This window comes from Garra rufa, chromosome 21, assembly GCF_049309525.1.
Source record: "Garra rufa chromosome 21, GarRuf1.0, whole genome shotgun sequence".
NCBI lineage: Eukaryota > Metazoa > Chordata > Actinopteri > Cypriniformes > Cyprinidae > Garra > Garra rufa.
Window position 1 is genome coordinate 43,152,145 of NC_133381.1, and position 14,151 is coordinate 43,166,295.

General features: G+C 34.0%; 1 protein-coding gene across 1 annotated transcript; it reads right to left on the bottom strand.

The window, feature by feature from the left end:
- Positions 1–4,402: 4,402 nt before the first annotated feature.
- On the bottom strand, positions 4,403–10,030 carry LOC141296390 (uncharacterized). The gene is made up of 2 exons (XM_073827639.1): positions 9,895–10,030; positions 4,403–5,945 (listed from the first exon to the last, which is right to left on the bottom strand). Exons 1-2 carry the CDS (start codon positions 9,977–9,979, stop codon positions 5,050–5,052), a joined length of 981 nt encoding a protein of 326 aa, XP_073683740.1. The 5' UTR covers positions 9,980–10,030; the 3' UTR covers positions 4,403–5,049.
- Positions 10,031–14,151: the final 4,121 nt, after the last annotated feature.

A 14,151-nucleotide genomic window follows, 5' to 3' on the forward strand; every position in this document is an offset into this window, starting at 1 on the left:
TTTATGATATTGTGCTTTTTTGTTCAACACCCTCAAAGATTTTCTGGTTCAACACACTTTAATCTAAGGAATAAGGCTGCCAGCTGTGTCTCTAGGGACTTGTAATGTCTTAGAAATCTTCATGTAGTTTAAGATAACAAACTAGTTCTTCTCTATTGATTTTGTGTGAGCTCTCTGTTGACTTTACCATATTTGCTACTCCCTATCAGCACATGAATGGGCTAAGAGTATACTATGTGTAACACCCCAAGCTAATTCCATTTTTAATACGTTTGTAAAGGCTTAATTATGTTTTAAGACAATTTTGTTCCTGACCATAAAAATAACTGTCTTAAAACAGCAATGTTGAATAGGGGTTGAATAATTCTGACATAGCTGTGTTATTAAAAAATCTTATAACTCAAAAACATTACATTATATATTGACATTATCACTTTTAATATGCCAGAAAACTGTTGTAGATGCAATTTAGTCCTGAATCTTCAGAAAGAGCAAAAATCATTTGTAAAGTACTGCAGTCTCTGGGGGTTAAATAATTTTGATTGCAACTGTATATATAGGCTATATAGACTATATAATGTGTGTGTAGTTGTGGTCATCATTCGTGTGTGAATCGTCATAATTATTTTCTACAATTTCTTGCAAAATACTTTTCTTTTCCCACGTGAGTCAGTCCGCGTCAGTCGTGTTCATTAACCAATCAGATGTGACCTCGCCATTTCAACCAATCATAACCCGCCAGGAGCGCAGCCTAAATCCTGTTTACATGAAATAAACCTGCTCCCGAGCAGGTTTAAGCTTGCGCACATGTTGCTATGACAGCAAATCCAGAATGAGCTTCGAAGAACCAAACAATCCAAGATCATGCCAAATCGTCAACAATTAAATCCAGCTAACTGAGTTAGCGACGTACGAAGAACGAGCCCCAGGAAACAGAATACATTTTTGGAAACACATTTACATTTTCAGAAACAAATGTACATTTTCAGAAACAAATGTACATTTTAAGAAACAAATGTACATTTTAAGAAACAAATGTACATTTTAGGAAACAAATTTATATTTTAAGAAACAAATATACATTTTCGGAAACAAGTTTACATTTTTAGAAAAAAATTTACATTTTATTAAACAAGTTTACATTTTCAGAAACAACTCTACAAGAGGCAAAACACAGATACAAATCCTGAAACAAATTAACAAAAAGCCGGTTCCACACGGATAGGCAACGTCCTAAAGACTGAATGTGATGTGACCTCATTTAGTAGTTCAAATAAATAATTAGTAGTTCTGCTACTCTCTGGAAGTCAGTTAGTCAGTCAAATTTGTTTCCTAAAATGTTAATTTGTTTCTAAAAATGTAAACTTGTTTCCGGAAATGTATATTTTTTTCTTAAAAAGTAAATTTGTTTCCTAAAATGTACATTTCTTTCCGAAAATATATATTTGTTTCTTCAAATGTAAATGTGTTTCCAAAAATGTATATATCTGTTTCCTGAAATGTAATCTTGTTTTCAAATTTATTGGAGTTTTTTCGAATGTAAATGTGTTTTGCACTTTTCAGCCACCCTACTTTACATTAGAAGAACCAGAAAGTAATAGGATGCAAATCCCATGAGTTGTGTGTTGGGTCATTGGCATTGTCTTATGGCGCGTCTGCCGCTGGCATCTCAGGTGTTTCAATGTTGTCAGTATAATGGAGTTTACGGTCCTATTTTCTTATCAAAGTGTCTTTGGTATATATATTGTATGTTCCTTGACATGAAATACACTAAAATATTACAATACATCTTGAACTATTGTTAAACAAGCCCTTTTGTTAAGTTGAATAATTAATACCAGATGTTGTTTGAATAATATGAGCATTGTTGCAGAGTATACAGTATTAGAGCTGAAACTAAAAATAATATTCATTGTTTTACAATCTGTCTTTTGTCAATTACTTAGTTTTTGATGGTAAAATGTTTCCCGAAGCCCAAATGTGTTGTTTTAAAGATGAATTGATTATTAAGAATCCACTAAACAAATCTGTAATGAATTGAGTAATGTATTGAGTACAGTACACCCAGTTATTGCCCAGTTCAGTGGCAGTACATGTATGATATGAGTTTTGTGTGAATTTGCAATAAAATGTAAATTTTGGTGACTTGTGAACTCTTGATTGTGTTTCACCTTTCCTCTCGTGAAACTGTCACAATTTGTACCAGGGAATTCACCCTCTTTTTGTTATGTCATTTTTTTCTACAGCACCATGAGGCCAAAATGTCCATTTTTACATTGGACAGATTGACCAACATACAGATCACGTACAGTACTAGATTTAAGTTGCTCACCATAACAAAAACATATTGTGTTTTATCTACTGAGAAATAGTAAGGCAACTTTTTGCATCATTTTATCACGTAGATCAAACAAGAGTTGTCTTTGTATGTACAGCATTCATTTTGCAAGTCAGGGTAACTTAAATTTGCAAGTAAAGTTAACTCACTTTTGCTAGTAAAGTCAACATTAATATTGCTAGTAAAGTCAACTTACCACAGTTGAGTTGCCTTTGTTTGCAAAAGTGAGTTGACTTTACTTGTAAAATTAATGTTGTATAAACAAAGACTACTCTTGTATGATCTATGGGATAAAATGATGCAAAAAGTTGCCTTACTTTTTTTAAGTAGATCAAGCTCCATATTTTTATCAGTGTATTAGCGAACAGGAGGTGAATTAATGGGTGCTTCTCAAAGGAACGACTGCTTCCTAAAACTCAGATGAGCTCAGTACAGACTCCTTTTCATTCAGTTAATTTTCGTGAATTGACGTTAGACCTTTGATGATGTACCAGCTAAGATATGCAGCTTTCCGTTTGAGAGGCACCCATAGATAAGTTTCGTTGAACTGAAAACGGCTCTGAATGAGTCGTTGATTCCCATTGATAGGATCAATTCTAAACTTCGGAATCGACTCTCAATTCCCAATGCCTTGGAATCGATAAACCGATTTTTTGGGGGGCCGGAGCACGCTTACATCATGTACAAGATAACGGAGAAAACTCCTTTTGCTAATATTCTGCCTAATAAATGTATAATTTATGACACGCATTGATTTACATATTGCTCTGACATATCTTAAAATATGTCAGTTCCATTGTTCTGTCTCAAGATCCACACCAGTAACGTTTTCTTCTAAGGCATTTTTGCAATAGCTGCTTAAATATCTTAATTTAACTAAATCCTAGTCCTGGATAAACCCTGTCTGTGAAACCAGGCCTAAATATCTGAAATCTTTTTGCTTATTTAGTAAATGCATCTTGATTTAAGAATATCTTAGTATTTTTGTCCTGTTTCTAGTCAAAATATCTATGGACAAAAAAAAAAAAAGTCTTATTTGGAGTGTGTTATAAGCAGTGTTGGGGTAACACATTATTCAGATTATCAGAATCAGATTACTTTTTTTAGGTAACTAGTAAAGTAATGCATTACTTTTGAATTTCTGAATAAATATCTGAGTTACTTTTTCAAATAAGTAATTCCAGTTACTTTCCCTCCCATTTATTCATTGACAAGTCTCCTGTCAGGAAATTGGGAGTACACATTATGTTACTGTAGTTCAAGACTAAATGTGAACATGCATTAATTCATCTCACTCACAAAAACAGATTCAGTTTTCTTCAAAATGAATAAAAACAGTAAAAATATGACTCAGAATATGATGCAAACTTCCAATAATTGAATATGTTAAAGAACACAAATAACCTTAATGTATTTAATCCCATTTTATTAACCAGTGTCTTTGCTGCTGACCTTCCATGATCCATTTCAGCCACATGAATAAGCAAAAATTACTTTAGATAAACTAACATTTGTGCTTCATGATTTTTTTATTGCTGAAGAGTGATCTTCTCCTGCATGAAGGTACTTTTTTTCCAGTCTGAGGTGAATCCACTTCACTTTTGGTGTGAAAGTGCTTTAACATTTGCCAAACTTAGAATTTTTTATATATATAAAAAAGAAGCAAGCCCTGTCTAGATTTAAAAATGCAAATCTAATGTAATGCATTACTTTCCATAAAAAGTACCCAAGTAATGTAATTAGTTAAATTTTAGGGAGTAATGCAAAATGGTAATGCATTACTTTTAAAAGTAACTTTCCCCAACACTGGTTATAAGCATCTCAAACTCATTCAGAGATATCCAAGAGTTTGTGTGCAGCAGTATTTACGTTTTGACACACTGAAAACGATGGATAATTTACACATTGAACAACCGTCTAAAAGATCACAGTAACACACTTCACTCTGAAACAAGAAGTGCATTAAACTTTTTATTTAATTAAATTACATGTTTTCTGACTTAATGATCTCACTTAGTCTTCGTTTAGTGTGATGTTAGAATGTATAAAACATAACTGGCCAAATGGTGATCGACAGTTTTTATACTCACAAGGGCTGATTTTAAAGGCAAGTATTCAGGAGCAATCCACACAAAATATAACGAATTGGAAAATCAAAATTTTGCAGCATTTCTAAATGATCTGAATTAAAACTGTGTTACAGATAAAAAAAAATTCTCATATGAAATTCAGATAAGAGAAATATGACTTATTTGGCTAAAAACCTGTGCACAGCAGCTTTTATAATATAATTTGCATCTAGACAGATGTACTGTTACTTCTTTCTCGACAGTAAAACTTTCGACTTTCGAAAATGGATTTCACGTCACAAAAACAGCCTTCTTCCACTTTAGAAACAGTTCCAAGGTGCAGAATATGCCATGTTTATGAAACAGAAAAGCTAGTTCACACATTCATGACCTCTAGACTGGACTATTGTAATGCATCTTTAATAAATAAGCTACAATTAGTCCAAAATGCAGCTTCTAGAGTTCTTACCAGATTAAGAATATTGGGATGACTGTTATAATACAAAATCAACCGCATATAAGGCATAAAAGCCAAACGGAAAGCAGTACACACAGGCATACGCCGTATGAAGACAAGACCACAAATATTAAAATCTAAATTTAAGAATTTATCAATCTTTTCAGAACAAGAAGAATTCTTTATCACCATTCGCTTTTGATTTCAAGCTTAACACTTAGATCATTTTTGTCCTCCACGTTTAACACACAGGTCTCTTCCTTTTTAGGAAAGTGGACCTGCAACTCATTATCTGGCAAGTTACCAGTCTTTAAGGAACTGCAAGTATTACATCTGTCTTTCTTTGGATGGTAAAGACCCAGGTTCTGCTCTTTAAATTCTTCTGAGAACACTTGCCTTGAGAAGGGTCTCAGCATCTTTTCTTCAGCAGCATGATGGTAGACTTTATACAGGCTAGTCATGGACTGGAAGACAGGCTCCAGGTACTGTTTTGATGTTAATGACCCACAGTAGCAGAAAGCCACCTTTGGGAGATCCTGCAGAAAACTCTTCATGAACTCACGATCATCAAGTCTGAGGTTTGCTGCTGTATTCTGTGGTGTGTTTCCTGTGTCTTGCACCCAGTTAAGAGCAGACCAATCCCCTATTCCGAGTGTTGCCAAAAATAAACTTTTACACACCCTTCTTCTCTGTCCATCAACTTTTAAGAAGTAAATAAGAGTAGATACCCTTCTGGAATTTTCACAGCCCCTTCTCCTCATTACTGGCATTACATCCACCAAACCACGCACATACGTTTTCTTCTCTTCCCAGTTCATGTTCTCCCAGAAACATTTAAAAATCTTCTCTCTGTCTGCTTCTTCAATTGTACCGCATTGATGCTTGGAGGACTTCACACATCCAGCTGACTGACATCTTGGTCCCATCACTCGGGGCTCCATGTTAACTTGTTCATTCCTGCTAATCCCAATATACGGTTGTCCCATCATTCTTCTCCTTTTATTAACACTTTTCTTCCAACTTCTTTCATTCTGTCTTCTTCTTCTTCCAACTCTATCCTCTTTGGTGGCATCAACAGATTCTAAAAAAAACACCACAAAAATGTTTGTATTTGTATATAATGTGTACTACTGCTGTGATTTCTGCACATTATACTTAGAAATATCAATTCCAAAGACTGCTTTTTTAGTCTCACTCCTGCCGGGTTTTATTCCGCACACACCTGCTCCATTATATACTCACTTTTTGTTCAACCGCTGCCCGCATAGAATAATTTTCTTCCTGACTGTTCCCGCTAAATTCATTTCTAGAATCTCACATTTAACCATTAGGAAACAATATAGAGTATATAAAACTTTTTTTTTTCAGCACATCCATTACATTTCCACGTTCCATTTTTAAGACGTGTTATCGCCCTTCGGCGCAGCTGAAAGAGTTCCGTGTTCAAGTGCACGCAATAGGCTAAAGCTTGCCACAAAGCCCCGGCAAAAGTATAAAAGCCTGTTATAGGATTGTGAAGGACAAGGTGTTATTCTCTTCCTCACCACGGGGGCAGTAAAATGCAATATTTTCTCTATAAGTCATGTCATGGTATAAAAGAAGAGTACAACCTGCAATGGCTGAAACCTGGCCTTGTCAAAATGGCCAAACTTGGCTTTATTGAGGGACTTTGGTTTTATGCTCAACTGAAAAAAGACTTTTTGTTCTGTGGAGGAATATGCTGTTTGATATGGAGACTGTAGAGGAAATTAAAAATGTTCTTTTATTTACAAAGATCTTCATCTCACCATTGATTCATCATTTGTGTATGGGTCTTCCAGTTTGCTAGGAACTTTGGTACTGATTACAACAGGCATAGGGATTAAGATGGACAACTATGTTGGCATGTGAACTGGAAAATATATTTATTTTATTCACTCTATCACTTTTTATTAATCATCCGTGGACTGTGACCTGCTTTTGATTCTACTAAGGTTTTTTTTGTGTGTGTGTTTGTTTGGTGGTTCATTTTCTTATGCTGTAAGTGTTCTCAAAAAAATTGAAATGATTTGAGATGTGTGCTTATTGTTCTTACTAAATATAAAATATCAATTTTGCATTTAATAAGGGACTGCAATTGGTTACCTTATTATAAATTAAGTTGTATAGCAGTTTTTGGAATTGGTTAAACCAAAGACCGTTATAAAAGTAATTCTTTATTTTATAAAAACACAACGTTTTATTAATATTGTGAGTGCACACAAATAAAAGTATACCCTTTAGAGTTCTGAATGATGCATTACTGTTACCTTTTTGACCAAAAATAATGCCATTTTTAAAATTGCTTTAACTGAAAAAAATTTAAGTGATTGCGCTGGCACCTCCATGTCCTAAAAAAATGCATTTAGCTTTCACTCTCCGCTATTAGGTGGATATGCACATATGTAGGTTAAACGTTTAAATTAGCATTGTTATATGCTATTTTAGCCAAGTCATGATTTGAGAAAGCAAAACTGATCAAACATAGACTATAATCAACTCACTGTCTGGCACTGGTCGCTTGGTCGTTACTTTAAGAAACAAAAAGCTTATATTTAACAAACAAAAATGCTCCAAACATTTTTTCTAAATTAACTTAAATATAAAATAAAAAAATAATAATTCTAATCACTTTACCATTACATACAAAACCGAACTATTTTAATTGCTAAAACAGTAGTATAAGCTGTTTTAGGATAAGGGGAAGATGTGTGCGCTCAGAATAGCAACAAAACATTGTGATTTTGTAAAATAATGAAAGCAAACAGGATGCGCTTTCTGCTGTCTGTGAACTTGAATGGGTCACTTAGAAACTCTGTGGATACTTGCCTTTCAGAAATGAAAGATATATCCATAGAGAGTTAAATTTCTACTTTCAAATGAACCAATTCAAATTGAAAACATATTTTTAGATTATATAATTCATATGAAACATGCATACAGGCACATCAACTACTGCAGAGATGACAGTCAGTGTTACCGACTTTATCTCTTAAGTCGGAAAAAAAAAGCACTTATCAATAAATTATTGAAACGTTAATGCAGTCTCCTTGCGGTTTTTACCTGACACATTCATTGCGCTGTGGCAAGTTTTATGCATACACTTGATCACTTATTAGGCTATGTGGGCAATTAAAGGCTCATTATTGTGATTTAAATGATTTTTTTTTTTTATATAAATGTATGATTAGTCGACAAATGCTTAACCTTTAAATGCATACCTCGGGAAGTAATTTACTACCCTCTCCCTTCTTCATTTTTTTTTTAAGTTTGGCATCAGCTTTCTTAGTATTCCTTAATCTATTCAATATGAACAATAAAACAAGAAAAACTTATTAAATATAAAAGAATGTCTGTTTTCTGATTCATTTCTTGTAAAAAAGTATATAGGGTCGCTAGAGACCCGAGGTGTGTAATAGTGCAAGTATATTTTTTGTGCTCAAAAATATATAAATATCTGATGACTTAATACATGTAGTTCACCTTCAGTCCTTGAGATGGCTGATAGACAATGTGATGTTTCACTCGCAGTTATCACAGGCATAAAAAAAAAAGATATCAGCAAAATTTGAATTGGTTTGAATGGCTTCACTGCAGAGCAATTACTGCATGCAATAAAATATAAATATCACTGTCATTTGATGGTGGATGTGGTGAATAAGCTGCCAGTGATCAAATAATGATTTTGAAGTCACTGAAAGCGATGGTTTTGCGAATATGAGCCAGATGCTGAATGAAATGTGGAAGTGCGCTCTGAATGACAGCGATAGTAAAATCATCTGCTTAAATTGAACCCTTCTAAGTTTCAAAAGGTAACGAAATATGCCTTGTTTTATTCTTCTGTAATGGTTCTTAAAATATCAACAGAGTTTTTGCTATACAATGATATCCCTTATTTTTCTATAAAGAACAATTGTCCCTTCTTTTCCTTTTCTGGCCCTACCCAGAATGGCCTTCTTGATTATGTTTGAGATTTAGACACACTCTCTGTTTAAATCTAAATTAAAGACACATCTCTTCAGCCAAGCATTCACATAATGCATCCCATAACCTTGTACTTTAGTTATAACTTTTTATATATATATTTTTTATGATCTTTTTTTCAGCTCCATATTGAATCCAGCCTCTTACAAATAGCTAAGATGATCCACACACCTGAACAAAAACACAGATGAAACAAAAACCTGCAAGAACTTTAGATGACGCCAACCCTGAACCAACACACCAAACTTCCATTTTTTTTCTGAAAATGCAGTTACTATTTTAAAAGTATTCACTTTTTTGCTTAAATACCATCATTTCCTTACTGCCTGAATTGTATTACATTAAAACTGTACATTAAGGCCCGGTTTCACAGACAGGGTTTAGATTAAGCCAGGATTAGGCCATAGTTTAATCAGGACATTTAAGTATTTTTTATAAACGTGCTTAGAAAAAAACATTACTTGAGTGCAAAACAAAGGCATTGATATATTTTAAGATCAATCAGTGCCATTTTATTTCAGTTGAAATAGTTCAGACTTACATTTTAATCTAGGACTAGGTTTAAGCCTTGTCTGTGAAACCGGGGGAAAATGTCATATGGACTGTGACACAGTCACTCTTAATTATAATGTAGAAATATGCATTTTCTGTAAAGCTACTTTGAAACGATATGTTCTGAGGAGTTACACAAAAATTGTGAACTGAAACTTGTGATTATGCAAATTGAAAAGTTTTGATACTCAATATTGTTTTGACTGTATTACTATAATACATTTTTACCATTGCCATTAAAAACTGATGGCTCACCTTTTTTGATTATGAAAAATAAGCATAAGTAAATACTAAAAATTAACGGTTTACATTGTTTTTAATGTTACACAATATACTTTGTATTAAATTGTCAAATAAAACGGCTTTAATTAGGACACTAATATGACATCCAAAAAAAAACTGTTTATTTCTGTAGACATTCATACATTTTAATAAGGATCAAATGACTGATCTCAGCTTTCATAAGAAAAACCAACCTGTTTGTTCCTCAGTATCTTCTTGTTTCAGACTGAATACTTCTGCAATCCTTATGCCTTCATTTTCCTCTTTAATTAACGCCATCTTTATAATAGTGTCACGTGGATCTTAGATGCTTCACATGAGATTTTCTGTGTGTCTGGAGATTTAAAATAAGAATAATTAATAGAAAATCCAAACTAAATCTTTAAGTCAATTAGAGTAAAAGTTAATGGTCTTAAATGATCCAAATAGCCCAAAAATAAATAAATCTTTCTGTTAATAAGTATTTGTAAGTAATTTTCAGTGGTATATTTGGCATTTAATAATTTCTAGATTACATTCAATAGATTCCACTTTCATGAGAACTGTTACAGCTTTGAGTTTGTCGTTTTAAATGCATTCACACTGTTTTGAGACTTGGGTAAAGTTGGTTTTATATTCGGACATTCGGATTTCCGCGTTCAATAACTCTGTTAATCTGCATCAAAAAAGGCTATTTTTGGTCAAACATCATTACCCACTATTATGAGCACGAACTACAACGCATTTTTCTGCAAAAGTCGGCGTTTTAAAGAAGCTGATAAACACGCTTACCTCTATGGAGTGTCGTGACGTCATCGCTCATCTGAGGGACCGTCTTCAAATTACGTTTCCATTACGGCAGCCTGCTAACAATTCACTGTCCATGCACAGCAAAATCCCCGGTGTTAATTTAACACTCCCAGTGTTAATTTGTGGACTCATATATACACTGCTTCAGTGTTAAACACTGCTTCAACACTGAAGCAGTGTATATATGAGTCCACAAATTAACACTGAGAGTGTTAAATTAACACCGGGGATTTTGCTGTGTTGTGATGGAACAGATACTCCAGTTTCTGGCCAGGAGACTTCACAATGGCTACCACCAGGTGGATTTTTTTTTTTTTTTTTTTGTGGAAGAGAAAAACTATTTGGAATTGGTGGATGGGAAATGTTGTTCCTTCTTCATCAGTGTTTCGTGAGACTGATCAAGGTTCACATGTGCCTCAGGTTGGAGCAATAGCTTTTGAGTAAGGTTTTGCTGAATAGTATCAAACAGTGATGATGTATGGACAAAAATATTGGTTGTTCTCTTTCCCCAACCATGTCTCATCACCTGCTACTTGTTTATTCCCCTCTTAAATGACCTGCTGAAAATAAGCAGATAATTGTGATCTGCCAATGATGAATGCATGTCTTCTGTCTTCACTTTCACACATTTCCCAATCTATAGAGCAAATGTGCAGAACAGTATATGACTTCATTTCATCCCATAATTTCCCCCCATGCAGACCTCATATGCTCTGTTGAGGTAAGAGCTGCTGTGCTTATTATTGAAAGCAAGCATCACACTTTGTATTAAAGCCCAGCTGTAAAGAGTCTTGACCTGGTGAATATTTATTTGTGTGTATTTTAACAAATGCAATGTAAATTGCATGAGCCAAAATGTGATTGGTGTTACAGAATGATCGATGGACAGCATTTCACAAATAGGAAGAAGGGGTGCCTCTTGATTGTTTCAATCAGTTGTTCTAATAGTAACTAGCCGACCAAGTTTGTAGCTGACCACATTTGTATAAGGACTCTAATGGTTTAGTTACTGAACTTGGTTGGTTAAGCAGTAAGTCATCATTGCAATAATACTTACATATCAGGTGTTTACATCTTTCATTTCTAAAATTTTTTAAAAAAGTGTGAATTGTGGTTAAGTATAGTGACCCATTACCACTATTTGTGCTCTGCTTTTAACCCATGTAAGTCAAGTCAAGTCAGTACTCATACACGCACAATAAACAAACACTCAGTAAAGTGGGCAGCAGACAAAATCAGTGTTGTGTTCAAGACATCCAGTCACCATGACTAGAGACAATGAGACTAGAGAAAGTATATGCTGTATTGGGTTTTTGATGTTTATGATTAGGAGATTGCTTTGCAAGCAGCTGCCAACAGAGCAATCTTATAAACTCATAATGTGTATTTTCACACAAAGAATCAAACTACACAAATCACATGTAGTTTGGTGCTTTTGCTGTCCATCCTCAATCTAACCACAGGCTCTACTCTTCACCACAACGGTAACACTACAAAACCAACAGAAACTTCAGTAAATTCTGAAACTGGGCAGTGGATTTTTAGTTCCCAGCATGCTTTGCATAGGGCTAGATCAGGAGCTTAAATGTGGAAATTAAGTGCTGTTTAATGTTTTTGTTTTTTGGGGGGGAATGGGTGGATAAGGAAAGACTTATTAAAGTTTGTTGTTCAGTTATATTTCACATTTAAAATAGTTTTTGTTTGTCAATTTTTTAAAGGTTACCATTATGGTGAAGTGTAGCGCTTGTGGTTAGGCTATGGGTACATAGTATGGAGACAGGCTGAAATGCTCACATTCTGCTTATGATTTAACTGAAAACATAACTTGAGAAATGCATGCTCAGAAGTTGTATTGAATTTGTATTATCACATTATTATCTCGACAATAAGTTAAATAAATCTGTTTGTGAAATAACAAAAGATTCACCTGTTTAGCGTTTCTATAATTAAAAAATTGCGGCACGTTTTTGCATGTGTATAACAGCTACTGACAACCTAAACAGAAGCTCCACTGTTCACCACAATGGTAACAAATAAAAAAATCTTGTATAAATTGTTTTGAATGTTCAAAATAACTGTACATTAAACTCATAAACAGGTTCATAGCAATGCAGAAAACTTTGAAATGTTTATTTCTTGGAAAGTTAGTGTTGTATAACTCCAGTTTGTTGGACTAACATCAGTGTTGTCAAGTCCGTGATTATTTTACTCTGTTGCCGCGATTGGTTTTTCATGTCAGCGGGTTGAAACGACCCCAATAACATTATCTTATCTTTATCCCCTGGAATGTGACCCCCCCCCCTCCCCCGAAGCGTGATTTTTACTGGGGGACACCCCTCAAAATGACGTTGGGCTAGTTTTGAGCAGCAATTGGGCAGGATTTTTTGTGAACCCACCCTGGCAACCCTGACTAACACATTCACATCTTGGCCCAGTGCAGCTGGATTATTTTGGATTGTGAGAGTATTTGGATGGGCAAGAGGGGAATTGCACACTGCTTTCATTTGTAAATATGCTTGGCATGTTGATATTTGTTGATTCAACATGGATTTATTTTCTTCAGAACTGTAGAACACATGGTCTGTCCAAGATTTTTTGAGGACTCTTCTTGTGAAGTTATATATATATATATATATATATCCTATAAGTGCATCTGACCTTTCAATTAGCATTTCTTTTTGGCTACTTTATATAGGTACTGCAAGTACTGGTACTTCAGAATGGATCACAAATTACATTACATTTATTTATTTGTTCATTCATTCATGGATTACATGTAATGTGTCTCTTATTCTTTAAACAACCTATTTTCTAAGAAACAGGAAAATGTCTATATTTGGTCATTTGTCATGCACTCTCAGAAAAAAAGGTACAAAATAGTACCTCTGCAGTACATTTTTTCTGACAGTGTATGTACCCAAAACATGTTTTAAATTTTCAGTTAGAGGTACAAAATTGTACCCTTTAGGGTACCACCCCAGTGACGTTACTTGTACCCTAAAATGTACAGTTTTGTAACTTTTTTCTGAGAGTGTGGCATGGACAGTCAATAATCTGACACAACAACTGAGACAACCCTAAATATTAAGTATGTATTAGCATTTAGCTGTTCTTAATATCACTTTCTGCAAAATAATTACTGACATGTTGTAAAGAGAGGCTGATAAGATTTAGATTTAATTTCCCTTCCATTTAATATGTTTATCTTCTAGGTAAGGAAATAACATCTGCAAAGTTAAATTTTTATGCTGACGATACAATTATTTACTCAACTGCATCTTCATTGTCTCAAGCTATTACAATCCTTCAGGAGTCTTTTTGTACTTTACAGCTTACTTTATTAGATCTGAAATTAGTTTTAAATACAAATAAAACTAAATACATTATTTTTTACACGTAGTTGTTCTATGAACACTGCTCTATTTATTCTTTCAGTTGATGGCTTACACATTGAACAAATAGCTGCTTATAAATATCTAGGAATATGGCTTGACGAGAAGTTGGCTTTTGATGTTCATATTAATTCTCAGATTACAGTTTTTTTCAATCGCTAACAAGCGTTTACCCATACTTCAGATACTTTTTCTAAACTCTTAACATAGACTGGCACCTACAAAACACAATTGGACAAATTGATAATTTTCTTCTCAAAAATACATTTT

Excerpts from the sequence above, each read along its gene's own strand:
- LOC141296390 (XM_073827639.1), bottom strand. The coding sequence starts at position 9,979 with ATGGCGTTAATTAAAGAGGAAAATGAAGGCATAAGGATTGCAGAAGTA. Across the intron at positions 5,946-9,894 it reads AGATACTGAGGAACAAACAG|AATCTGTTGATGCCACCAAA; the intron begins GTTGGTTTTTCT and ends TGTTTTTTTTAG.